This window comes from Diceros bicornis, chromosome 13, assembly GCF_020826845.1.
Source record: "Diceros bicornis minor isolate mBicDic1 chromosome 13, mDicBic1.mat.cur, whole genome shotgun sequence".
Taxonomy (NCBI): domain Eukaryota; kingdom Metazoa; phylum Chordata; class Mammalia; order Perissodactyla; family Rhinocerotidae; genus Diceros; species Diceros bicornis.
In genome coordinates this window covers 22,335,354-22,358,229 of record NC_080752.1, presented here as the reverse complement: position 1 = coordinate 22,358,229, position 22,876 = coordinate 22,335,354, and the positions used below count along the sequence as shown (strand labels likewise).

At 55.7% G+C, this 22,876-nt stretch overlaps 3 protein-coding genes across 8 annotated transcripts; all 3 read left to right on the top strand.

Annotated features, from left to right (window-relative positions):
• The first annotated feature begins 1,385 nt into the window (after positions 1 to 1,385).
• MRPL20 (mitochondrial ribosomal protein L20) lies at positions 1,386 to 5,347 on the top strand. The gene is made up of 3 exons (XM_058552639.1): positions 1,386 to 1,617; positions 3,580 to 3,657; positions 4,940 to 5,347. Exons 1-3 carry the CDS (start codon positions 1,420 to 1,422, stop codon positions 5,111 to 5,113), a joined length of 450 nt encoding a protein of 149 aa, XP_058408622.1. The 5' UTR covers positions 1,386 to 1,419; the 3' UTR covers positions 5,114 to 5,347.
• Positions 5,348 to 8,319: 2,972 nt separating this feature from the next.
• On the top strand, positions 8,320 to 17,498 carry CCNL2 (cyclin L2). 5 transcript variants are annotated; one of them, XM_058552633.1, is made up of 11 exons: positions 8,320 to 8,633; positions 8,939 to 9,013; positions 9,272 to 9,381; positions 10,493 to 10,613; positions 11,890 to 11,954; positions 14,430 to 14,529; positions 14,730 to 14,834; positions 14,922 to 15,063; positions 15,888 to 15,999; positions 16,082 to 16,174; positions 16,339 to 17,498. In XM_058552633.1, exons 1-11 carry the CDS (start codon positions 8,337 to 8,339, stop codon positions 16,691 to 16,693), a joined length of 1,575 nt encoding a protein of 524 aa, XP_058408616.1. In that variant the 5' UTR covers positions 8,320 to 8,336; the 3' UTR covers positions 16,694 to 17,498. The 5 variants fall into 5 exon arrangements, with proteins under 5 accessions (XP_058408616.1, XP_058408617.1, XP_058408621.1 ...); XM_058552634.1 differs by lacking the exon at positions 16,082 to 16,174; XM_058552637.1 differs by lacking the exons at positions 8,320 to 8,633; positions 8,939 to 9,013; positions 9,272 to 9,381; positions 10,493 to 10,613; positions 11,890 to 11,954 and adding an exon at positions 12,552 to 12,744.
• A 1,398-nt stretch (positions 17,499 to 18,896) lies between these two features.
• AURKAIP1 (aurora kinase A interacting protein 1) lies at positions 18,897 to 20,446 on the top strand. Of its 2 annotated transcripts, none has more exons than XM_058552632.1 (4): positions 18,897 to 19,000; positions 19,332 to 19,412; positions 19,733 to 20,178; positions 20,278 to 20,446. In XM_058552632.1, exons 2-4 carry the CDS (start codon positions 19,361 to 19,363, stop codon positions 20,377 to 20,379), a joined length of 600 nt encoding a protein of 199 aa, XP_058408615.1. In that variant the 5' UTR covers positions 18,897 to 19,000; positions 19,332 to 19,360; the 3' UTR covers positions 20,380 to 20,446. The 2 variants fall into 2 exon arrangements, with proteins under 2 accessions (XP_058408615.1, XP_058408614.1); XM_058552631.1 differs by having other exon boundaries at positions 18,907 to 19,020.
• Positions 20,447 to 22,876: the final 2,430 nt, after the last annotated feature.

Genomic DNA, 22,876 nt, shown 5'->3' with positions numbered 1-22,876 from the left:
CCCACCTCTGCACTCCTACCTCCCTCAGTGTCTGCTCACCAGAAGGCCTGTAATGACTCACCAGGTATTTCTCAACAAATTATTTATTAGTTACAAAAGTAGAGAAACCTGGCAAACGATACCTTAACCAAGTGGTCAAAGCTGACATCACTCATGTTGGGATAGGCTGCCATCATGGCCTCCTGAAACCAGCCACCAAGAAGGACACTATTTAATTTCTGTAATATTCTGCAAAAATGTAAAACCTGATTCGGATCATGAGGAAACATCAGGCAAACTCAAACTGAGAGGCTTTCTACAAAATAACTAGCTCATACTCTTCAAGAATGCCAAGGTCAAGAAAGACAAAGAAAGGCTGAGGAACTCTTCCAGATTAAGACTAAAACTTAGACACAACAGCTGAATGCAGTGCCTGATCCTGGACAGGGAAAAAAATGATGAAGTACATTTGACACAATTGGAATATGGACTGTAGGCTAGACAACAGTATTGTATTAATGTCAAATTTCGTGATTTCGATCCTTGTGCTGTGGTTTGTAAAAACATGTCCTTGTTCTTAGGAAATACACAGTAATTAGATATCGCCAACTTCCTCTCAAATGGTCCCCCCAAAAACCCCACTGTGTTCATAAACGTTTATAGAAAGAAGGACTAAAAAACGGAGCAAAATGTACACAGTTGGCGCATTCGGGTAAAGCGTACTGGTAGTTCCTTGAACTGGTCTCGCATCTTTTCCGTAGTTTGAAATTATATGCAAATAAAAAGTGACAGGGAAATTGCACACCCGTAATGTGCCCCCTGCACCATTTCCCGCTGTGGTCAAACAGACCGTGAACAGTGCACCGTTCTGAAGGGTCCTGCTCTGGGCGGTCCGTCCTTGCACAGCGGTAGGCGACCATCACCGCCGTCCAGCTTCAGGACATCCCATCACCGCCAGAGGGAACCCAAGCCGTCGGAGGCACTCGGGGCCGCTCTCCGTCCCTGGGTCTCCCATCCCGCGCATGCACACGAAGGGCCGCACCACGCCCTCCCGCAAGCTGTTGCCCGCCCGCGGCCGCAAGGCCCCGCGTCCCCTGCACAGCACACGCCTGCACCTCATCGGCTGACGGCTAGTCTGTATTGCCCCGCGCCCAGCGCGCCCCACGCCCCCGTCCGGGAGGTCCGGCAGGGCCGCCGGGCCCAGCGCAGCAGGGAGGAACTCGCCACCGCCCACCCGCCCGGCCCATCTTGCACGCACAAGAGCATGCGCACAACCGTGGGGGGCCCGGCGGCGGTGGGGACCCAGGGCGCACGCGCGGCGCCCCGGAAGTCCCCCTGGCGGGCTGCTGACCCGGAAGCGCTGGGAGCCCTCCCGCTTCCGCTGGCTGCGCGGAGGCGGCGGCGCGTGCCTGGTTGAGGGGCTGTTGGCCCGCGGGCGCTATGGTCTTCCTCACCACAGCGCTCTGGCTACGGAGTCGCCTCACCGACCGCTACTGGCGGGTCCAGGAGGTGCTGAGGCACGCGCGGCACTTCCGGGGGAGGAAGAATCGGTGCTACCGGCTTGCCGTCCGGGCTGTGACGAGAGCGTTTGTGAAATGTACGCGAGCCCGAAGGGTGAAGAAGAGGAGCATGAGGACGGTGAGCGAGGCCGGGGCCCCTCCGGGTGGACGGTGCGGCGAGGACGTGTGAGCGTTTTAGCCGGCCTGCCCGGGGAGCGGCTCCTCCGCCCGAGGCGGGCGCCGCAGGACCGCTCCTTCGTTTCTCCGGCGGAATGCGGGCCGTCCGGGTCCCGCGCCCCTCGCCGCGCTCTTCCCGGGCCTGCCGGAGCCCCCCGCTTGGCCCGGCCGCGCCGTCTCTGCCGCCCGCACCTCCCTTCTGCCTGGAAGCAGCGGCGGGAAGCTTCCCGTCACACGTAGGACGGGCCGGACGCAGACAGGCCTGGTCCCTCCGGGCCTGTCCCCGGCCGCTCGCCCCCCTCCCCGCTCCGGGCCGCTCCTGGCTCCCGACGGCTCCTGGAAGAAGCCGGGCCGCCCTCGGGGCTCGTGCATCGCGCGTGCCACCTTCCTGGTTCGGCTCCCTCCCCTGCGAACTTAGCGTCCAGCGCCGCGTCTTTTACTGGGTTGGTGGTTTATTGCTCGTCCCCCCACCCCCGCTAGAAGGGCAGTTTCGGAAGAGATCTTTCTGTTCTGCTGAATGCTGTAACCAGGGGTCTAAATCAGTAGCACTTTGTCAGTATTGCCTGAATGCATAAGGGAGGTAATTCTGACCCTTTAAAATGAGAAAAGTGTCATTAACCCGAGATTAGGGCCACAGCGTGATAAACTATCTCTGCACGGTGGTCTGTGCGGGAGGGGCCTCTGCATCCCAGCTCAGCTCTGTTTTTTGTGCCTTGTTCTGTCGGAACGGGATAGAGGTGGTGCTGCCGCCTAGGACCCCACAGGGCTCTGGTCACTGATGCGTATGTGGAGAGTTGTGGCCAGTATCTGGTGGCACGCACGCCCTTGCTGCTACAGAGGAGAGCCGAGGCTCTCGCGGGGCGGGGCTCCCTGTACAGCAGCAGCCTCACCTGGGAACTTGTTAGAAATGCAGATTTTCAGGCCCCACCGGCACCGGCTGACTCAGAAACTCTGGAGGTGGGGCCCAGCAATCTGTTTTAACAAACCTCTAGATACTTCTGGTGTGGGTTCAAACTTGAGAACCAGTGAAATTGAGGAAGAAAGTGGACTTGAGTACTGTCCTAAGACTAGTAACGAATGGCTTAAGAGAGTCCCCCTTGGCCTCCCCCTTGTTTAACGCACCAGAGCCGTCAGAAGCTTCCACATCACATCGCCCTTCCAGATCTTCCCCAGCCTCCCCATCAGCCTTGACTTCCCTGCAGCCTTCAGACCTTTGTTGCACCTGGAACAGACCCTGCTACTCCCTGCTAGCTGGGTCCTCTGAGGCCCCTTTCCTCCCTCCCTCAGGCCTGCTCTTTCCCCAAAACTCTTCACCTCCTTGAAGCTTCCACTTCAAATGTTTCATCCTTGCCTGGTGGCACTTACCTCAGTGGCTGTCATAATTCATCCACATGGATCCTTTCTACACTCTGAGCTGTGTGTGCTGCAGAATCTCTTGCTCATCTTTGTATTCTCAGTGCCTAAAAATGTGCGTTGAATGAACGCCTTCCAGCACATGGTTTTTCTGTTTCTCCTTTAGAAAGCAGCTGGCGGGGGCCGGCCCCACGGTGTAGTGGTTAAGTTTGTGCGCGCTCTGTTTCAGTGGCCCGGGGTTCTCGGGTTCAGACCCCGGGCACGGAGATACGCACTGCTCGTCAAGCTGTGCTGTGGTGGTGTCCCATATACAAAGTAGAGGAAGATGGGCACAGATGTTAGCTCAGGGCCATACTTCCTCACCAAAAAAAAAAAAAAACGGTGCTTGGGTGACATGCATCAGCCTTTGCTCACTGTTATCTGTACTGCAGGCCTGTTTGCTAATAGAAAACATTGGCTTTTCTATTTACTTTTACAAAAAAACCATTTGGTTCACTCAGAACTTTGTTGGAAGGCGTGGACATAACATAGAGAACTAGTTCTTAAGCATCTTGATGTTTTTTTATTTCAGCTCTGGATTAATCGAATTACAGCTGCCTCCCAGGAACATGGTCTGAAGTACCCGGCATTCATTGGCAATTTAATTAAGGTACAGTTGAGGATGTCCTGCTGCGATGCTGACCCTCTACAGAAACCGGCCCAGCTGGTGTGGTCCAGCAGCTGGGCAGTGGAGTGTTAGCACCCTGGCACTGCTGCTGTCCTCTGGGGAGGGGGGCCAGTTCTGGCAGGTTCAGGGACTCACTACGCTTGCTTTGCCCTTGCTCCTGGTAGCAGAATTGGAAATGGGGCATGTGGTACTAAGACGTGAGCTCTGGAGTTTCCCCATCAAGGGAAAAAGGTAGAAAAACTTAGCTTTAACTTTAAAGTTTAATTTAAACTTTATTTAATATAACTGAAGGATTTCTGATGAGGTAGCAGATAAAGTTGAAACTCACACAGTGAAAAAGGAGGAGGAAATGTCTTGGAGGGGATAGATTAAGCATGAGTCCCAAAATCTTGGTAATTGTTGAACCTGGTGATTATGCTATTCCTTCTGCTTTTGTGTGCATTTAAATTTTTTCTGAAAAAGTTAAGGGGAGTGTGTGTTGTGCTTCTCCTTGTATCAGGCCCTGTCTTTGGTGCTTTAGCAAGATTCTCAGGGTAAGGGTAGAGGGTGTGACATCCCCATTTTACTGATGGGGAACTGAGGCTCAGAAAGGAGATGGACTTTGCCCAAGGCACACAGGTCCCAGGTGGCAGAACAGGATCCACTCCTCCTGCTTAGCTGCATTTAATGCGCAGAGACCATCCCACCTCTCTGCCCCTCAGGCTCACTGGCAGTGTTCCAGTTTTCTGAAGTCACCTGCCATTTGGCTTGATTGATGATGTGGTCTGGCTCTTGTGGGAATAATGGGGAAGGCCCGGTTTTGTTCCACTGCTTGTGTCTCACATACCTTTTCTGTGTTTCATTTCATTGTTTGTAAAATGGGAATTTTGATTTCCTCTTCCCAGCAGAATTAAAGGGTTACCCCAAGCCAACAGTCATAGTTCTGCCTTGGTGATGGCCGTTGACCCTAAACAAGGTCCTTGGTCCTATAGCTGGCACCAGAACTAGATGCCAGCCTGCTCTCCCACGTCACTGCTTGCAGGGATGCCCTCCCTTCGTCCTTGTTCACATTTATCCTCCACCGCCCTGCTTGGACAGGATTCACCACTCCCTCTCCGCCTCTCTGAACAGACTGTGTCCTGTGAGGGCAGAGACTGCCTTGGAGCCATGTGGAATGGCTGGGCGCAGAAGGGGTGCTCCGGGGGTGCGGGCTCAGGGCACGCTCAGCTGCATTCAATCTTCTGTGCCCCAATGATGCTGACGCAGGCTCTGATTTTCTTTGCAGTGCCAAGTGGAGCTCAACAGGAAAGTGCTTGCGGATCTAGCCATCTACGAACCAAAGACTTTTAAATCTTTGGCTGCTTTAGCCAAAAGGAGGCGACAGGAAGGATTTGCTGCTGCCTTGGGGGATGGGAAGGAGCCTGAAGGCATATTTTCCAGAGTGGTGCAGTACCACTGAGGGGGACGCCAATACCGCCTGCCCTTTGCAGCCGAGTGTCTTAAGAAAAGGTTTCTCCCCTGATGCTCATAACTAAAACAGGGGCGAAAGATTATTTGTCAACAGTGTGTGTCTGATTTGCAGTTGTGTTAATTTACATTTCAGTTAACAGGTGTGAGAAAAGGCTGTCCTCCCTCTCTGGGACAGACTCAAACCTCTCATGTAAATAAAGCCCGTGTGCTGTTTGTTCATCGTCTCCAGTTGTGTTCTCTGACATCAAGCAAACACACATTGGGTGTGCTCCACCTGGGGTGCCTGTTTTCGGCCACTTTTTGGCAGCCTTGTGGCCTTGTGGTAGTGGGAGAGGCTGCTGGGGTGAGGGCTCAGCTGAGCAAGCGCTTCCTCTCAGAACCTTAGATCCTTTCCTGCAAGTTGGGGGCTTTGCACCAGGGCTCCCCTCAGGGCTCTGTGGGTAGCCTGTTCAGCATCCAAGTCCCCCATCGCCACTCTGGCCCTGCCCATGCTTGACCTTGCCCCCTACCCCTCCAGCCCTCCCCTGATCTCCTCTTGTTTCCAGCAGACCTTCAGCTCTCCAGCCACTTTGAGCGTCAGCCTCAGTTTCCCTCACTCCCCAGCCCAGCAGGGACAGCAGGTAGGGTGGCCATGGGATCACCTGGGGAGGTCTTAACGTAAAGGTGGGGTCCCTCCCCCGCATATTCTACTCCATTAAGTCCAGAGTCAAGCCCAGGAAGTAGTTCTGGATATGCTCACTCCGCTGACCCTCCGCTGACCCTCTACCAACCCTGATCCTCTTTTGCCCGTCTACCTCCTGTGTTGCCACGCCCCCATCCATCCTTCTCTTGTGCCAAAATGGAAGTTGTGTTCACCCTCCCACTTGGGGCCAGGTCTTCCCCTTTGCCCTCTCAGGGAGCTGACTCCACCCTCAGCCTCTCCCATCTATATTTTGAGCCTCCTCCAGCTCTGGAGTCTGCTCTCCTTTCTCTTGGCCACACTCTGGTCACCACCTCTGACCTCCGGTCACTGAGTCTGCAGTCAGCCCCACGGTCCCGCAGCAGCTCTCACCAAAGCCATCTCCTGGAACCAAAATCCAGCATACTGTTGGCTCCTGACTCCAAGGACTATGCACTGTTTGTGGTCGTTGCTCTCCAGGGGTGACCTGCTCACCCTTCCGCACACTGCTCCAGAAAGCTCTTCAGACCCACAGTAGCAGTTGTTGGCTGCTTGCTGATGACTCCTGCATTTATCTGGCAGTAAAAACCTGTCCCCACTCCCTGTGCTCCCATGCTGGGTCCTGTGGCAACACCATCCTCCATCCTTTGCTAGTCCCTGGAAGTCATTCCAGATTCCTTTCTTGGATTCAACATTCCAGGTGCATACGGAGTGAATCGAATCCTGGCCATCTCATGAATCTGTCCACTTTGTTCCATCCTTGCTGCAAGTTGTCTTTTCTTGCTCCAGTGCACTGGCCTCCCATGAGGCTCCTCCTCCTGGCCCTTCTCACCATGTCTAATGATAGCCACTAGACTGGAAGCATTTGGAGGTGCATGGCTGAACCTTATGCTGCACCTAGTGCAGTGCCTGGCTCTGCACACAAGGTGCTCAGTGTGTGTTGCTTATCAGTAAATGGCTATTGAATGGACAACAAGGTGGAGGATACAGAGCCCTTTGGTGTGTGAGAGCAAGTTCTGTGCAAGATGTGCTGCCCTGGAGGAGCTGCCCTTCCTTCTTCTCAGGAAGGTGGGGGTGTGGCAAACTATGGGCTGCTCCCAGCACCCACTTCCCCTTCAACACACGACCCAGGTTTCTTTTCTACAGGCCTGGGTGCCATGGCCCTGTCCCCAGCTCCAGGGCCTGGCCCTGACTGGCTAGAGCCATCAGCTTTCCCCTCTCCTCTGGTCAGTCACTGTTCAGGGCATGGACAAGCAACCCAGGCAGGGCCAGTGAGAAACAAGCTGTTTCTGGGGTTTCCAGTGAAGAGGAAATTCCTCCTTTCCTGGACAGTAGCCAACAGAAAGCTGCCAGCCCCTCGCAGGGAGGTGGGGCACTAACCATGCTGCCCACGAGGCTAAGAAGAAAGAGATGGGGTCTTAGTTGGCACTGTTTGAGCTGCAGCATCAAGTCTCACCAGGAGTGAAAGCCAATGGAGGCCTCTGGGTCTCAGCAGGCTTGAGTCGGGGACAATCTCCTGTCCGACCTGCCCCGACTCCACCTGCCCCCCACCCAGGCTCTCCCACCACCCTCACACGGGTTCTTACAATGTCCTGGTGCAAGTCTGGAGTAACTGCGACGGCAGACAGTACTGCACTGCTCCTCGTACAGATGCGACGGCAGCACCGCTGTCAGGGGACGCAAAGGCCCCTGGAGGAGACGAAGGGGCAGTGGTCAGGAGGGCGCACAGGCGCCTACCGCCCGCGATGGCTCCCCGCCGTCTGTGGGATGAGTCCAAGTCCCTGCCCCGGCCCGGGAATCCCAACTTGGCTGCCCTCCCCTCGGTCCCCAAGGGAACTCATGTCTGTCCCCGTGCTGCCAGGGGCTTCACAGACATCAAATTCAGCGTTTGAGGCCACCCCTCTCTGGCCTGTGGACTAAGTTCCGACGGCAAGAACTTCGGGCAGCTGGTGCGAACATCTGCACCCCAAAGCTGGACTCGGTGAGGACCGGAGAGCGACCACAGGGCCGGCGCCACGGCTCCCTCAGGCAAACAGTATCTCGTCCTGCCGCGCTGGGGACAGCCCACCAGCGCGTGGGCCAATCCTCTCACCCTCCAGTCCCTGTGGGGGCCACGAGACCCGCGACCCCCGCCCGAGTCCGGAGCAAGGAGAGCCGCCGCCCGCGCCCTCGGGGGAGGGTCGTCCCGCCCAGCCCCTCGCCCACCACCCGCGGGCCCCCGAAGAAGGCTTGGGGCTGCAGTGAGAGCCTCGCGATCTCCCGGGCCCTCGTGCGGATGCTGAGGCCGCGCCCGGAGCCGGCACCGGCCCTAGTGCTTCCGGGTCGGGTCCGGGACCGCGGCCTCGCCGGGGCGCCGCAGGGCCTCCTGGGTAACGAGCCCGCCCCCGCCCGCGCAGCTGATGGGCAGGCCTGATGGCCAATCGCGGCAAGGAGGCCCCGGGTCGCCCGCCGGCCGAACCAATGGCATGCGGCGGGGCGGGGCGGGCGCGACCGTAGCGCGTCGCGAGGAGCCGCCCTGCCGGGAAGGAGCCCGAAGGGGAGTCGGCGGCACAAAATGGCGGCGGTGGCGGCGACTACGGCCGCGGCCGGCGCTCCGGGGACGGCGGCCCCTGCGGCCGCGGCCGGCACCCCGGGCTCGGGGAGCGCCGCCCCCGGGTCTCAGGGCGTGCTGATTGGGGACCGCCTGTACTCCGGAGTGCTCATCACCCTGGAGAACTGCCTCCTGCCCGACGACAAGCTCCGCTTCACGCCGTCCATGTCGAGCGGCCTGGACACCGACACGGAGACCGACCTCCGCGTGGTGGGCTGCGAGCTCATCCAGGCGGCCGGCATCCTGCTCCGCCTGCCGCAGGTGGGGGGGCGGCCGCGAGCCTCGGCCCGGGAACCGCCGCGCCGGCGCCGGGGCAGGGGCCCTTTTGGGCGCGGGGCCGGGCGGGCGGCGACCCCCGACCCCGGTCCTCGTCCGCGCCCGGCCCGCGCCTCCCTGCTCCGCCGCCGGAGGTGTGAGGGCGGGGGGCGGGGGGGACGCCAGGAGCCTCCGTGCGCGCGGGGGATGTGTTGGTTTCTGCTCCTGTGTCGGGGTCCCGGAGAGCCGGGGACTAACTGCGAAACCTTGCGCTGTGCGTTTAGACGCGACGGAGACCCTCTCTCTTCCAGGTGGCCATGGCTACCGGCCAGGTGTTGTTCCAGCGGTTCTTTTATACCAAGTCCTTTGTGAAGCATTCGATGGAGGTGAGGGCGTTCTTCTCACGGCACCATTGAGAGGAGACCCGGTGTGGTTGTGTGCGGGGCCGCTCAGAGGAGTGAGCGCCTGCCCTCCGGTCGGGCGCCCTGCTCGACGGGCTGGGGACCCCCGGTGCGGCAGAATGGCTTCTCCCTAGTGGCCTTCTCCTCGGGGCGCACCTCCTCTGTGCTTTTAGTCGCCCTTCTTAAGCCGTTGGAGACTGAGGATTGGAACAAACATCTGTGTTTGCAACCTTCTCGTTCCAGCATGTGTCAATGGCCTGTGTTCACCTGGCTTCCAAAATAGAAGAGGCTCCAAGACGGATACGGGACGTCATCAACGTATTTCATCGCCTTCGACATTTGAGAGAGAAAAAGTGAGTCTTATCAGATCTGTCAAATGTTTCTGCTTCTTTCTATAGTTAAGTTATACTGGCGTTTCTTTTTTTTTTTTTTTAATTATTTATTTATTTTTCCCCCAAAGCCCCAGTAGATAGTTGTATGTCATAGCTGCACATCCTTCTAGTTGCTGTCCGTGGGACGCGGCCTCAGCATGGCCGGAGAAGCGGTGCGTCGGTGCACGCCCGGGATCCGAACCCCGGGCCGCCAGCAGCTGAGCGCGCGCACTTAACCACTAAGCCACGGGGCCGGCCCTACACTGGCATTTCTGAAACAAAGTTCAGGGTGTGAGGTTTTAATCTTGTGCCCAGAAGAGAGTCCCTAACAGATACTGCTGATGAGTGAAGGGACCTCAGTGAGGAGGACAGGGCACTGTGGCTACAGTTTTGCTGGCATTGGTTTCCTAATTTGCCATTGGCAGTCTCCGAATGCTCTAGAGCTGGGTTCTCAACCTCGGTGCTGTCGACATCTCGGGCTGGATGATTCTTGGTTGTGGGCACTGTCCTGTGCGTTGTAGAATGCTTTGCAGTCTCCTAGCCTCTATACAGTGGATGCCAATAGTTCGTCCCTCAGTTGTGACAGCCAGAAACATCTCCAGATGTGGTCCAGGAATAGCAGAAGTGCCCCTGGTTGAGAACCACTGCCTGGACCTTAGCCCAGCCTTTGTGCTGCTAAATAAACGGAACTCCTTCGGCCATGTTTAAACCTCATGTTCCCCTTGCTTCTCTGGTTTCCCATACCGTCATCGTCCGCATGTACACTTAGGTCTTGAGCCTGAAAAAGTGCATTTACTGCTTGTGCAGTGAGATCTCAGACCCTCCGCTGTGTTCAGTCAGTGTTTATTATGCATCAGAGAGCTGTTTATTTGTGAGGAAGAGGAGGGAGGGTTATTGAGAAGGGATGAGTAGGTTAGTGTTGGGGTTTGAGGAGGACTTAGTGGTTTTATTAGTTAAAGGAAGGGAAGTGAACTTCTTAGCTGCATCTGTATCGTGGTATTCATAGTAGATACCATCTGGAGGTAATCGTGCGACTTGAAAGACTTTGTTTTATTTGACCCTTGTGTAGACCTTATGTGGTTTGTGTTTGTAGGAAACCTGTGCCTCTACTATTGGATCAAGATTATGTTAATTTAAAGAACCAAATTATAAAGGCAGAAAGACGAGTTCTCAAAGAGCTGGGTTTCTGCGTCCACGTGAAGCATCCTCACAAGGTGGGTATGTGGCCCAGCTGCCACGTGAGAGCCGTCCCCTCCCCCCGCCGCCATGTCACTGTTTCATGCTCACTGAGATGAAAACTGGAGAGAATTAAATGTGTCCCTGGCTTGGTTTTCCAGCTTACGTCTATAATCTGAAAATAAGTCTACTTACCAGTCTTCTTGTATCATCTGTTAATTTTAATAATATGTTTTTAAGAGTTTTGGAAATGGCGTCTTTTAAGTTTGAGCTTTCAAAAATAGTGCTGAGGGGCTGGCCCGGTGGCGCAACCAGTTAAGCGCGCACGCCCTGCTGCGGCGGCCCGGGGTTTGCTGGTTCGGATCCCGGGTACGCACTGACGCACCGCTTGTCAAACCATGCTGTGGCGGCGTCCCATATAAAGTGGAGAAAGATGGGCAAGGATGTTAGCCCAGGGCCAGTCTTCCTCAGCAAAAAGAGGGGAATTGGTAGATGGTAGCTCAGAGCTGATCTTCCTCGTGAAAAAAAAAAACAAAAAACTAATGATGAACTTGGAAAAAGGGAATCTGTCAGTTTACGTTTTTCTTTCTCAACAGCTAATTTTTTAAAGTTGCTGTAGTAATAGCCTTATTTCCTGTTATGGGGGAATTGGAAGAGTTCTGAGCCCTTGTATTTGGAAGTGAATAAAGCAATTTGCAGCACGTGTTAGTTGAGGAGCATGGCTGCCATACAATACCACGGGTACTTTCTTTGTTACACTTAAAAACAAAACTAGTTTTTAAGAGAGCTTGCTATTTGCATCTTTGCTTTCATCTCCTTATTATTGGTGGGTTTCCTCATTTTTTCTGTCTTGTTTGTTTGACTTTCTGGCATTAATTCAAATTCTCAGCAAATTACTCACCATAGATTTAAGAGCTTTTCTTTGATTTTCTGAGAGTATATTCACACCATGTTTTGTGTAAGTTGGTGACTGGGGTACAGAGATGTTTAGGGCAGGCTAATCTCACTGGTGGAATGAAGACGAGAGTGAAAACCGGCCCTGTAGCGGCTAGGAAAAACGAGGCCTTCCTCGCTGTGGCATGCAGCTGGGTCCTTGTGTGCTTTCCTGCTGCCTGGCTGCAAAAGCAAGTAGCAGGCGCGTCACCAAAACTCACCTCCAGCCGAGCTGTGCACCGGGCATGTGACCAGGAGCCACCCCTGGGTCTACCCAGGGGGTAGACCATGAGGCTCTTATTTGCTGCATGGACACCCTCAAGATCTGAATTCCGGGTTCTCAAGGTTCTTGGTAATAACTGCCTGACCCGTATCTTCCAGATAATCGTTATGTACCTTCAGGTGTTAGAGTGTGAGCGTAACCAGCACCTGGTCCAGACCTCATGGTGAGTTGATCTTCTCTGTTTTCTGAGACCAGCAAGGGCAGTGCAGGAATATGTTGGTTTGAGGCACTTGGGCAGTGGGTAGTCGGTCCCATGACTTGGTTGTGGGCTGGAGTTGTCTGAGTGCCCAGTGTTCCTGCCCTATAAATTTGAACGAGCCTCCCAAAATATCAGGCACTGGTGTAACGGTAAGGTGGCCCGTACCCTCCCCCCACCCTCAAGGAGAGCAGTCAGTGGGCTTCCCTGTGGGGGCTGTTGACGTGGCACATCGGGATCTTCCCCAAAGGTGCCTGCATAGACTTAGTGATCTTATATCTCCTGTGAAATTGCTGCTAACTGTTAAAGAGAATCCTGTGGGAGAGGGGGGGATAAAGTGTTTCTACAATTCTGGGGACTGGTTTTAACAATGCATATGCTAGAAACGAAGCCTGACGTAATAGTTCAGTGCTGGGTGCTGTGTGAATTTTTTCCATGGAGTTAAGTCTGTAAGGGTCGTTTTTGCTGCCTGAATTGTCTGGTGCTATGCTGTGTCTAAGAGAGAACCCATTTTGACTTTTCTTTTCTGTACTCTTTCAATCAAAGGGTAGCCTCTGAGGGTAAGTGACTAAGACTTCTCCTCTGCTGTCCAAGCGCTTCGGTGCAGGGACAGCGGCCGTCCTCAGCCAATCCAGTGCAGGCTCTCCGCCGAAGGCTGGCTCTAGATGGTGGTACGCGCACGGTAGTCTAGTGCTGGCCGACTGCTGCTGTGGTTCTCTGACGGTTGTGCTTCTTGTTAATCCTCTGTCGTGCTTTGGTAATTGTATTGATTAGAGTTGATAACTGTCTTGAATTTTGTCCCTTTAAAACTGCTGTACCTGTGCAATAAAGATGCAGTACCTTTCTCTTTAAAAAAAATTTTATGGAGAGCTGTAAGAATTGGCTGATGGGAATTCAGACTTCAGTATGGGACTATGTCATTATTTCTGGAAGTCCTAAAGTTGCTCTTTTTAGCAGCTAAGTGTTGACACATTCTACCAAAAGGTGTGCATCTTTAAATTATTCTATGGACACTTTTTATATTGTAACTTATTTCAAATATAGCAATAAGTTTATATGTTTTGAAGACTTCTGTTGTTAGGCCATAAAAGTTAATGGATTAATATATCGCTATTTGAGTACTGAAAATGTTTTATTAGAACCAAAAAAGTTACTAATGGTTATGTTTATAAAATGTTTGAACTCTTCACTTGCAACCCTCCGGGACTCGTGGCCTTGGCGCCATGACAGGCTTTTCCTTGATTACCTCTTGACGCCTGGAGCAAGAGCTTCAGAGCCAGGGGCCGCTAGTTGGCCTGTGTAGGATTTCTCATTGAGAAATCTCTGAGTGGGTTTGTATATCACCTTCTGCAGGGTGTTGGGCAAAGATACGGGGTGACAGGCGGGGGAGTGTGTCAGTTCCATCCAAGCGTGACTTGGCTCCCTGTATATGTAGCCTGACTCTCAAGCTTGCCTTAATTGGGGTATGTTAGGAGACTAAGTACATGACCTATTCAGCTGGTTTCTCGTGAAATTAATCTTTTGTTTTTGCAATACTGATAAAGTGAATATGAGGTCTGATTTTGGTCTATTAAATTAAATTCACTTAGAGAAATATATCTAAAGAAAAATGTTGAAAATATAGCCAATTTTAAAACCCTTTACCTTTTTAAAAAATGCAAATGTTTTGTATTTTCATATCTTCTAAAGTATGATAAAGTTTTTTAAATGTACTGATTGTGATGAAACTTGTAGTATTTTGTTGCTTTTGTCTGATTTTATGAATGTTCATTTTAAGACTCCTTGTTGAAATGGGACAATCTGGAAACAGTTCTTTGATAAACCTGAGAAGAGGACTTCCCTTTGGGCATTGAGCCTTCCTCTGCATGATGTTCCCATGCACCCAGGGGTGTTTCCCCTTTTCCAAGTGGCCTCCCTCATGGACGAAGAAGGGCCAAGGTTGTGAGCACCTCTTCAAGGAGAATGAACGCAGGAGGACAACTTGTCTCAGAAAAGCCCTTGCAGGCTCCATGCTCAACCAGTTCCTTTGAGTTTGCATGCTTCTCTGCACTATGGATTTTGAGCATTTAGATTTCTTTCCTCAAATACATTTTAACACTACAGTAGACATTTTCTTTCTGAGACATTGTGCTTTGCATGAGAGCAGGCCAATAGATGAGAGGGAAAAGTAAAGTTAAAGTCGGTTCTCTTTCATAGCAACATGTATTGTCTGACATTCAGCCAGCTTTTTAAAATTTTTTTCAATAATTTCCCTGTCTTCCTATCCTGTATTCAGAAGCAGCAGCTAGAATGTTTCTCCATGAATTCTTGAGATTCACAGGACTGTCTAGCCCTAAGTCTTAGCAGTAGACTACTTAAAGGAGTAGTGACTTCATCTAGATGATGCAGACGGGGATCTTGAATTGCCCAGGGCGTGTAATTCCTCCTGCTTTTGATTTGCAGGAATTACATGAATGACAGCCTTCGCACAGATGTTTTCGTGAGGTTCCAGCCTGAGAGCATCGCCTGTGCCTGCATTTATCTTGCTGCCCGGACGCTGGAGGTCAGTGCTGCAGCACCACGGGGTGGTCCAGTCTGCGTCCTCCTCCAGCCTCCATAAACTTTCATGTCGTGTTCTTCAAATTATGCTCATCGATGCCAAGAAAACTGCTTCTTGGTGCCCAGCAGGCTTGGTTTCCATTGCCCTAAGAACCTTCTTATCCATAAAGAAAAGTGTAACAGTGACGGCATTTGTGCTTACAGATCCCTTTGCCTAATCGTCCCCATTGGTTCCTTTTGTTTGGAGCAACTGAAGAAGAAATTCAAGAAATCTGCTTAAAAATCCTGCAGCTTTATACTCGGAAAAAGGTTCTTCTATGTTTTTTCACATAACGCATGCGTTTGTGTTTGACTAGAAGCATCTGGTTCTGACTAGATGGATTTTGGCTTTGATAGGTTGATCTGACACACCTGGAAAGTGAGGTGGAAAAGAGAAAGCATGCCATCGAAGAGGCAAAGGCACAAGCCAAGGGCCTGCTGCCGGGCGGCACCCAGGTCCTGGACAGCACCTCAGGGTTCTCGCCTGCCCCTAAGCTGGGTGAGTGTCAGGGCGCATGAGTCTGCTCCCTACAGGGTGGCCCTCCTTTCTTCCAGATATTGAGTCTGCCACTGGTCTGAGCACTTGGCAAGCACCAGTCCCTGGTGAACACTTGGTGATCTTTGAAATGAGACGGGGGCTCCTAAAGGAGTTTTGTTTTCATCCTTTTATGTTTCCAAGGGACATGGACAGGCTTTCTGAAATGCTTTTGTTTACCCAGCCTACCCAATTAGCTTGTCTTTTGATGAAAAAAAATTTTTTTTTGTGAGGAGGATCAGCCCTGAGCTAACATCCGTGCTAATCCTCTTTTTGCTGAGGATGACTGGCTCTGAGCTAACATCTGTTGCCAATCCTCCTCGTTTTTTTTTTTTCCCACAAAGCCCCAGTAGATAGTTGTATGTCATAGTTGCACATCCTTCTAGTTGCTGTATGTGGGACCTCAGCATGGCCAGAGAAGCGGTGCGTCGGTGAGCGCCCGGGATCCGAACCCGGGCCACCAGTAGCGGAGCACGCACTTAACCGCTAAGCCACAGGGCCGGCCCTAATGAAAGTTTTATAAATCTGGGGCAGTAGATTGTGTGGTCAGATCCTAGAGTTACGCATGATGCCCATCCCCAGGCCCTGAGGGAAGGCAAGCGAGCCAGGTGGCCTTCTGTGTCTTTGGGTTGCCTGTTGATGTCTGAGTCCCAGGCTGGGAGCAGGGAGTTAGGATGAGCACGTCTTTATCAGTCCCATGGAAGAGACATGATCTTGCTCTGCTAACTCGTGTCTTATCAGAACAGTTGTCTAATGGTTGGGTTTTAACTTGTTGTACTTGATTCCAGTGGAGTCCCCCAAAGAAGGAAAAGGAAACAAGCCTTCCCCACTCCCTGTGAAGAACGCCAAGAGGAAAACGGAGGGTGTGAAGAAGGCCAAGGCTGACAGCCCAGTGAATGGGTGAGTACCTGAGTGCCCCAGCGGGCTGGTGGGGTTGGCTGGAGAGACTGCGAGTCTGTAACTGCCCCCACCCTGTTCTCAGCTTGCCTAAGGGGCGAGGGAGTCGAAGTCGGAGTGGGAGTCGAGAGCAGAGCTACTCAAGGTCACCATCGCGATCTGCTTCTCCTAAGAGGAGGTGTGCTGCTCGGGGCTCACTGGGGGGCTTGCACCCGGCGGGGTGGGTATTTTCCCCAGGGTAGCTGGAGGTAATATGGCTGCCCCTCAGGGAACAGTCACTCCTGACCCTGAGGTGGTTGGGGTGGGTGGTCACTCGCTTGGCGGTGCTGTCCTTCCTCACAGGAAAAGCGATAGCGGCTCAACGTCTGGCGGGTCCAAATCACAGAGCCGCTCAAGGAGTCGGAGTGACTCCCCCCCAAGACAGGCACACCGAAGCGCTCCCTACAAAGGTTCCAAGGTGAGGAGCTACCGGAAGTCTAAGGACTGCAAGTACCCCACCCAGAAGCCACACAAGTCTCGAAGCCGGAGCTCCTCCCGCTCTCGAAGCCGCTCACGGGAGCGGGCAGATAATTCTGGAAAATACAAGAAAAAAAGTCATTACTATAGAGATCAGCGACGAGAGCGTTCGAGGTCTTATGAGCGAACGGGCCATCGATACGAGCGGGACCACCCTGGGCACAGCAGGCATCGGAGGTGAGGCTCGGCGTCCCGGGGGGCTGCCCTTCGACCTTCAGTGTGCACACCTCAGCATCACTGGCCCTGTGGCACAACTCTTTTTGGAAATGGTTTATTGACTCTGGACCTTGTGAGGAATTTGGAGATGGAATCGAGAGGCCAGAGAGGTGCCCTTTAGGCCAGCCTGGGCGTGGCGCACACCCGGCAGCGCAGGGCCCACCTCAGCAGCAGCCCTGCAGCAGCTGGATGCGGTAGCAGATGAGCACGTCCAGGTGGTGTGGCTTGGTGCTAAGGACAGGCTGTCTCTTCACTCCTGTATCGATAGTCAATTACGTCAAACCAAGAAAGTGACTTTTAAAACCTTTGCCTATATTAGGTTGTACTTCTGTACATATCTTGCAGTGTTTCACAATGAGAAAATGGCCTTAATAGCCCCTTACTCTCTAGCCACGTTGTAAATAAACATGTGTTGAATACAAGTTAAAGCTATATATGAAAACTCAACTTGAATTCTGTCAACTTAAAACTTGTGTAGAGAATTCCGATTTTTAAAATGTGAAGGTATTTAGATCTGTGTTGAAAGTCGTATATTTTTATCTGTGCGATGCTGAGTGCAGGCCACCAGCTTCTAAATAGAGGTTTCCTATATATGCATTTTATGTGGTTAAATAAATACAGTTCTCTCTACTCAGGACATTTGGAACGTTGAGGAATTTGTAGTTTGTCATTCTGCTTGCTTGTCACCATGCACGGCCTGCGGTACCCGTTCTAGTGGTATGTCTGCGCCACTGTCTCTGATCTCATTAAAGTGTCGGATTTTGTATTGAGCTCCTGTGTGCCTGCTCTTCTGTTGGAGGCTTGTGATGGGCCTGAGCTGTCTGTGTGTTCGGACAAAGGTTGCTTCCTTGGTGGCAAAGAAGGGAGGATTTGAAAAGGACAAAATGGGGGCTGGCCCCGTGGCTTAGCGGTTAAGTGCACACACTCCGCTGCTGGTGGCCCGGGTTCAGATCCCCGGCGCGCACTGACGCACTGCTCGGGCCATGCTGAGGCCACATCCCACATGCAGCAACTGGAAGGATGTGCAGCTATAACATACAACTATCTACGGGGGGGGGGGGGGGGGGATCTTTAAAAAAAAAAAGGATCTTTAAAAAAAAAAAATGAAGAAGAAAAGGACAAAATGGTTCTGAAGTCCCCTGTGCCCGAGGGACATTGGTTTGTAACCCCAGGCATGTGTGTGTCAGGCAGAACAAGGCACGTGGGGGTGTCCTGCCTCTGGTGAGCAGGTGAGTGGCTTTGGGCTGTTTCTGGGTCCTGCATGGGCTCTGAGGATGGAGGGCTGTGGGGGGCCTGTCACAGGCCCAGTGTCTGCTCTCCTCAGACCAGCACCTCTGTATGTCCGGGCAACCGGACGTGGCCTTCCTGGTGCGTGTGGGTCTGCAGAAAGATGCCCAGTACAGCGAAAAGTACGTGTAAGCAACAGTGTTGGCACCTGGGGTCCGGGGACTGATGGCTTGGGGAGGTTGTGCAGCCAGAGTGAAGGGCGGGCTCGCGGACAGACCGCAGCCTGTCCCCAGCAGCCACTCCGGAGGCAGGGGACAGCGTCATCGCGCGACCTCAGCTGTGGCGCTCGGCCTGGAGCCTGCAGGGTCTGCCCGCCCACCAGCCTGTCCTCCGCCGGTGTTTAGCCAGGCCGGGGCCTGGGGTGACCGGGACGGCCGCTGCCTGCTGCGGCTGCGGGAAGCCGTCCTGCAGGCGAGCCTCTGAGCAGGGCGCCCCCGGCCCTGTGCGCCCAGGCGCGCTGAGGTCCGCGCCGGTCCTGTGCGGGCCGCGGGCCTTCCCGGTGGAGCGGTGACGTGCCCGGAGCCGCGACCCCGGCGCAGCCCTGCGGCTCGGTGGACCCAGCTCCACGGAGGAGAACCAGTCTCGGATTTCCCTTCCCGCAGGCACAGGGTGGGAGCGATTTTGCTTTAGAACTGGAACAGTCCATCCAGTAAAGAGCGCAGTGGTCTCCGCCCTCGACGCGGAACGGCGGGGAGGCGGCGGCCGGCCCGGGAGCGGCGGCCGGAGAGGCCAGGCTCTGCCGCATCCGTCGCGCCGAGAACGCCACTTCCGTCGCCGGGACAATCGCTTCCGCCCTCCGCGGCGGGCCGGGCCGCGCAGGCGCAGACGGCAGCACCCGGGACCGGGGAAACGTCAGGGGAGGGCGGGACCGGCGGCTCCTCGGCGGAAGCCGTCGCTGTCTGGGTACTGCGGAGCGTGCGCCGACGCGGAGTGGTGAAGGAGGGACCGGAAGTACCTGAGTGCGGCGGCTGGTTCGAGTCTCCCGGTCGGGTCGGGTCTGGGGAGGTGCGGAGAGCGTCGACCCTGCCCCGCGCTGGGTGCCTCGGGGGAGGCTGAGGCCCCGGGGGAGCGGCGACCTGGCCGGAGGGGCGGGGCGGCCGAGCCGGGTCATCCGGGGAGGCAGCCGTGTGTGCGGCGCGGGCGTCGCGCCGGGAGCGGGGTGTGGGGGGTGGGGATCGGGGGTGGGCCGGGGGGCGCGGGGTAGGGGGATGGGGGGCGGGGGTGGGACGGGGGGCGCGGGGGGCAGGCGTGGGCCGGGGGCGGGCAGGACCCGAGCCCCCGCCGCCGCCTGCGTGACCTCAGCGCCTGCGTTGCAGCTGCCCGAGCGCTTGGGGCCGCCGCGACTATGCTGTTGGGGCGCGTGACCGTTCGGCTGCTCCAGGCCGCTCCCCGGGCAGGTGAGGCCCTCGGGCGGGCGGGCGGGGTGCGCGCCTGGGTCGGGAATGCCGGCCAAGCGGCCCACCGGCCCCACCGGCCCTCCTGCCCCGGCTGCTGCGCCTCTCTGGCGGGAGGCAGGAGCCCGGCCCACAGCCTCCGCTGTAAACACCCGAGCGCCGCCAGGGAGCCTGGGCCTGGGAGGAGCGGGGTTCAGGCCAGGAGTGGGGTGCGGGCCGTGCCAGCCTGCGTGGAGGCTCTGCTGCCCAACCTGGTCAGGCCCCCTGGTCGTGCCCTCGGCCGCCTGGCCCCGTGGGTAACTGGGTCCTCGTGTTTCCTGCAGCCTGCCGTCGGCCCCCCCCTGTCTCAGGGGTGCTGGGCCGCCACGCCTGCAGGTCCCGCTACAGCACCCAGCCAGCAGGTCCAAGTGGGGTTGCCTCCCTCCCTGGCCAGGGGGTCCAGCTGGAGCTTGAGGAGATGCTGGTCCCCAGGAAGATATCCATCAGCCTCTTGGAGAGCTGGCTGACCACTCGCTACCTCCTGCCCGGACTGGATGCTGGGGCCCCAGGGGCCGTGGCTCCAGCCCAACTATATGAGTGTCGGCCTAGCCAGGTAGCAGAAGGGGCTGGGCAGGGGGGCGAGGGGGTCTGGGATGCATCCCAGATGCAGTGCAAAAACGTACTGAAGATCCGGCGGCGGAAGATGAATCATCACAAGTACCGAAAGCTGGTCAAGAGGACCCGGTTCCTGCGGCGGAAGGTCCGTGAAGGCCGCTTGAAGCGGAAGCAGGTGAGTGTGGGCCATTGGCCCAGGGTGGGGCAAGGTGGCTGACAACACATGGCTGTGCCACCCACCAATCAGCCGGTGGCCCTCCCTCTGCCCTCGTAGATCAAGTTCGAGAGAGACCTGAGGCGCATCTGGCTGAAGGCAGGCCTGAAGGAAGCCCCTCCTGGCTGGCAGACCCCCAAGATCTACCTGAAGAGCAAATGAGTCTAGTGTTTGTCTTTCTCACCCCTGTTAGTGCCCATGGTATTTTGTAATAAATGTCTCGAGAGCTTAGCTGTGTCTGTCAGCCTAGACCTTCTTGTGCCTGGCGTGAGCTATCTTGAGATTGAGGTTGTTGCCAGCCTCTGGTGTGACAGGAAGCACAACGGCCCCAGGGTGGCAGGGTGGCAGTCTCTCATCTCGGCCTGGCGGGGGCCGGCCTGTGGGAATGACAGTCTCGCTGTGAGTGTGGGCTGTGGGAGTAGCTGTGAGTAGAGCCCCAGCACCGCCCTGAAGGCATTTGCATTCCCCTGGGGGAGGCTAACTTGTAGTGAACACACAGGTGGCCAGAGTGCCCAGACTGAGGTGGGGGTGTGATTAGGTTATGTTTTATGAATGAGATCAGGAAGGGCATCACTGGGGAGACTGGGAGAGGTAAGAGAGGAGGCAGGAAAGGGCCCGTGCCTCCAGAGGCGATAGACGGTGTCCTGCAGGCCCCTCGGGCCCCTGAGCAGTCCTGCTCACCTGGGGCTGGGGACTCCTTGGCTTCTGTCACTTCTTGGGGCGCTGAGTGGGGGTGGTATGGGGGCTAAGCAGGAAGGGATGGCTTGGAGAGTGTGCTCCGGCAGGTTTTGAGTTGCGGCTGGCTGAGGAAGGGGTCCTGTTTATGGAGCTGTGGAAGCCCTGGGGCTATAGCGTGAGCCAGGGGCCCCCAGCGAGTCCAGATTTCTCCTAGACAGAGAAGAACTTGTTATCCCTAATAGTGGGGGCCTGGAGGGGCTCGTAGGCCTCTGCATCCAGGCTGGGGGTGCTGGGCTGCAGGCAGGGGAGCACAGTCGGAGTGCCACGAAGGCGAGTGAGGCTTGTTCTCATGCTCAGCGCCTGCCCTGCCCCAACGGCTAAGGGAAAAGAGAGGAAGACGGTGCGTCTTTCCTGAGCTGTCCTGTGGAGGCTCTCGTGTTTCGGCACCCTGCCACAGTCCCCCCACCCCACGCTGCTGCTCACCAGGGCTGTGGGGGCTTCTCGCCTGTGGTCATGGAAATACATTTGGGGCCTGGGTTTGAGCTCCCTGCAAATTAGGCAGATCCCGGGGAGGGCTTGAGCATGGTGTCGCAGCGGTTTCTCTGGAACGGAGCCCCCGTGTTGTGTTGGTTACCCCACATTGCTTCAATGAGCAGGCCGGCCCCTGTCCTGTGCATGCCAGTGGCTTCTAACAGCTGGGCCCTCGGGGACCTGCTCACAGAGGAGCTAAGTATGGTGGCCTATGAGGAGGATGAAGCTGGCCTTGACCTGGAGGGGCCCTGAGGCTATTGAGGGTGCAGGCTTGCTCTCGCTGGCGGCCGTCAGGGGGCAGCAGTCTGTCTCTGGCAGCCCCTGGGGTCTGGGGTGAGGACCAGCACAGTAGAGCACCCTACCACTCAGTTGCTTGAGAGAGCCCCCCCTGGGGTCAGAGGCATCCTTCTCGGGTCTCAGTTGCCCCTGCTGTGAGTGGGGCAGGGGTCCCAGGGCCAGGGCCTCAGCGGTGGAGCCTCCCTAGGGTGGAGTGGACCATGACCTCTTGGTGCCACCTCTGGCCTCAGCTCTGCCAGGCTTTCTGTCTGGGCTTCTGCCTGCCAGGGCAGCACTTGGCTGGCACCCTGGCTGCTGAGCAGCTGCTCCGCTGTTTCTTCCAGCCCCGCTGCAGTAGCTGCCCCTGGCTCACCTCCCCATGCCTGGCTGTGGGGAAAATGGACGCTGAGTCGTTACCATCTGGAGACAAAGCCTGTCGGGAGCTCGGCTGGGCCGTGAGTTCTGGGGGAGCGACTGGCCGGTCTGTACAGGGGGCTGCAGAGCCAGACGCCTGGAGGCTGCAGCTGGCAGAGCGTCAGAGGGCCTGGGCACCTGTTCCAGCCTCCTCCCTCGGGTGGGTGCTGACTGAGGGGCCCCCAGGAGGCAGGCTGCCCATGGGGTCCAGGCCGCTCCAGGACACTCGGCTTCACAGATCCTCCAGAGCAGTTGTGGTATTCGGCCACATCTGGAGATGTTTTTGGTTGTCATAGTTCAGGGGTACTGCTGAGAACAATGGGTGGAGGCCAGGGGTGCTCCAAACGCCCTACGATGTACAGGGCGGCCTCTGCCTGGGAATAATTGGCCCCAGACTTCAGTGGCGGTACCGGCAGGATCCCCGCTCCAGATGTCACCGGTCATGTCGGGTCAGCTCCTGAGCCAGCCCAGCCCCCCCACCCCCGGACCCCTGTCCTCTTTGGACCTGCAGTCCTCCACCCCCCTGCAGCCTGGACCCCAGTAGCCCTTCTCTCCCTGCTCCTGGCTGCGCGTGGGCAGAGCTCATCCTGCGTGTGGCTTGGATTCCTTCAGGGCCCAACCACGACCTCAAGAGGCAATTTTGGGGTTTTATTTTTATCTTTGCAGTTCCTCCTAGGCCACAAGAGGCTCTCCCCCTTCCCTGTGGGCACTCCACCCTGCTCTCTCTCTCTGTTGTGGCCTGGGCACCCCTTGAGGGAGA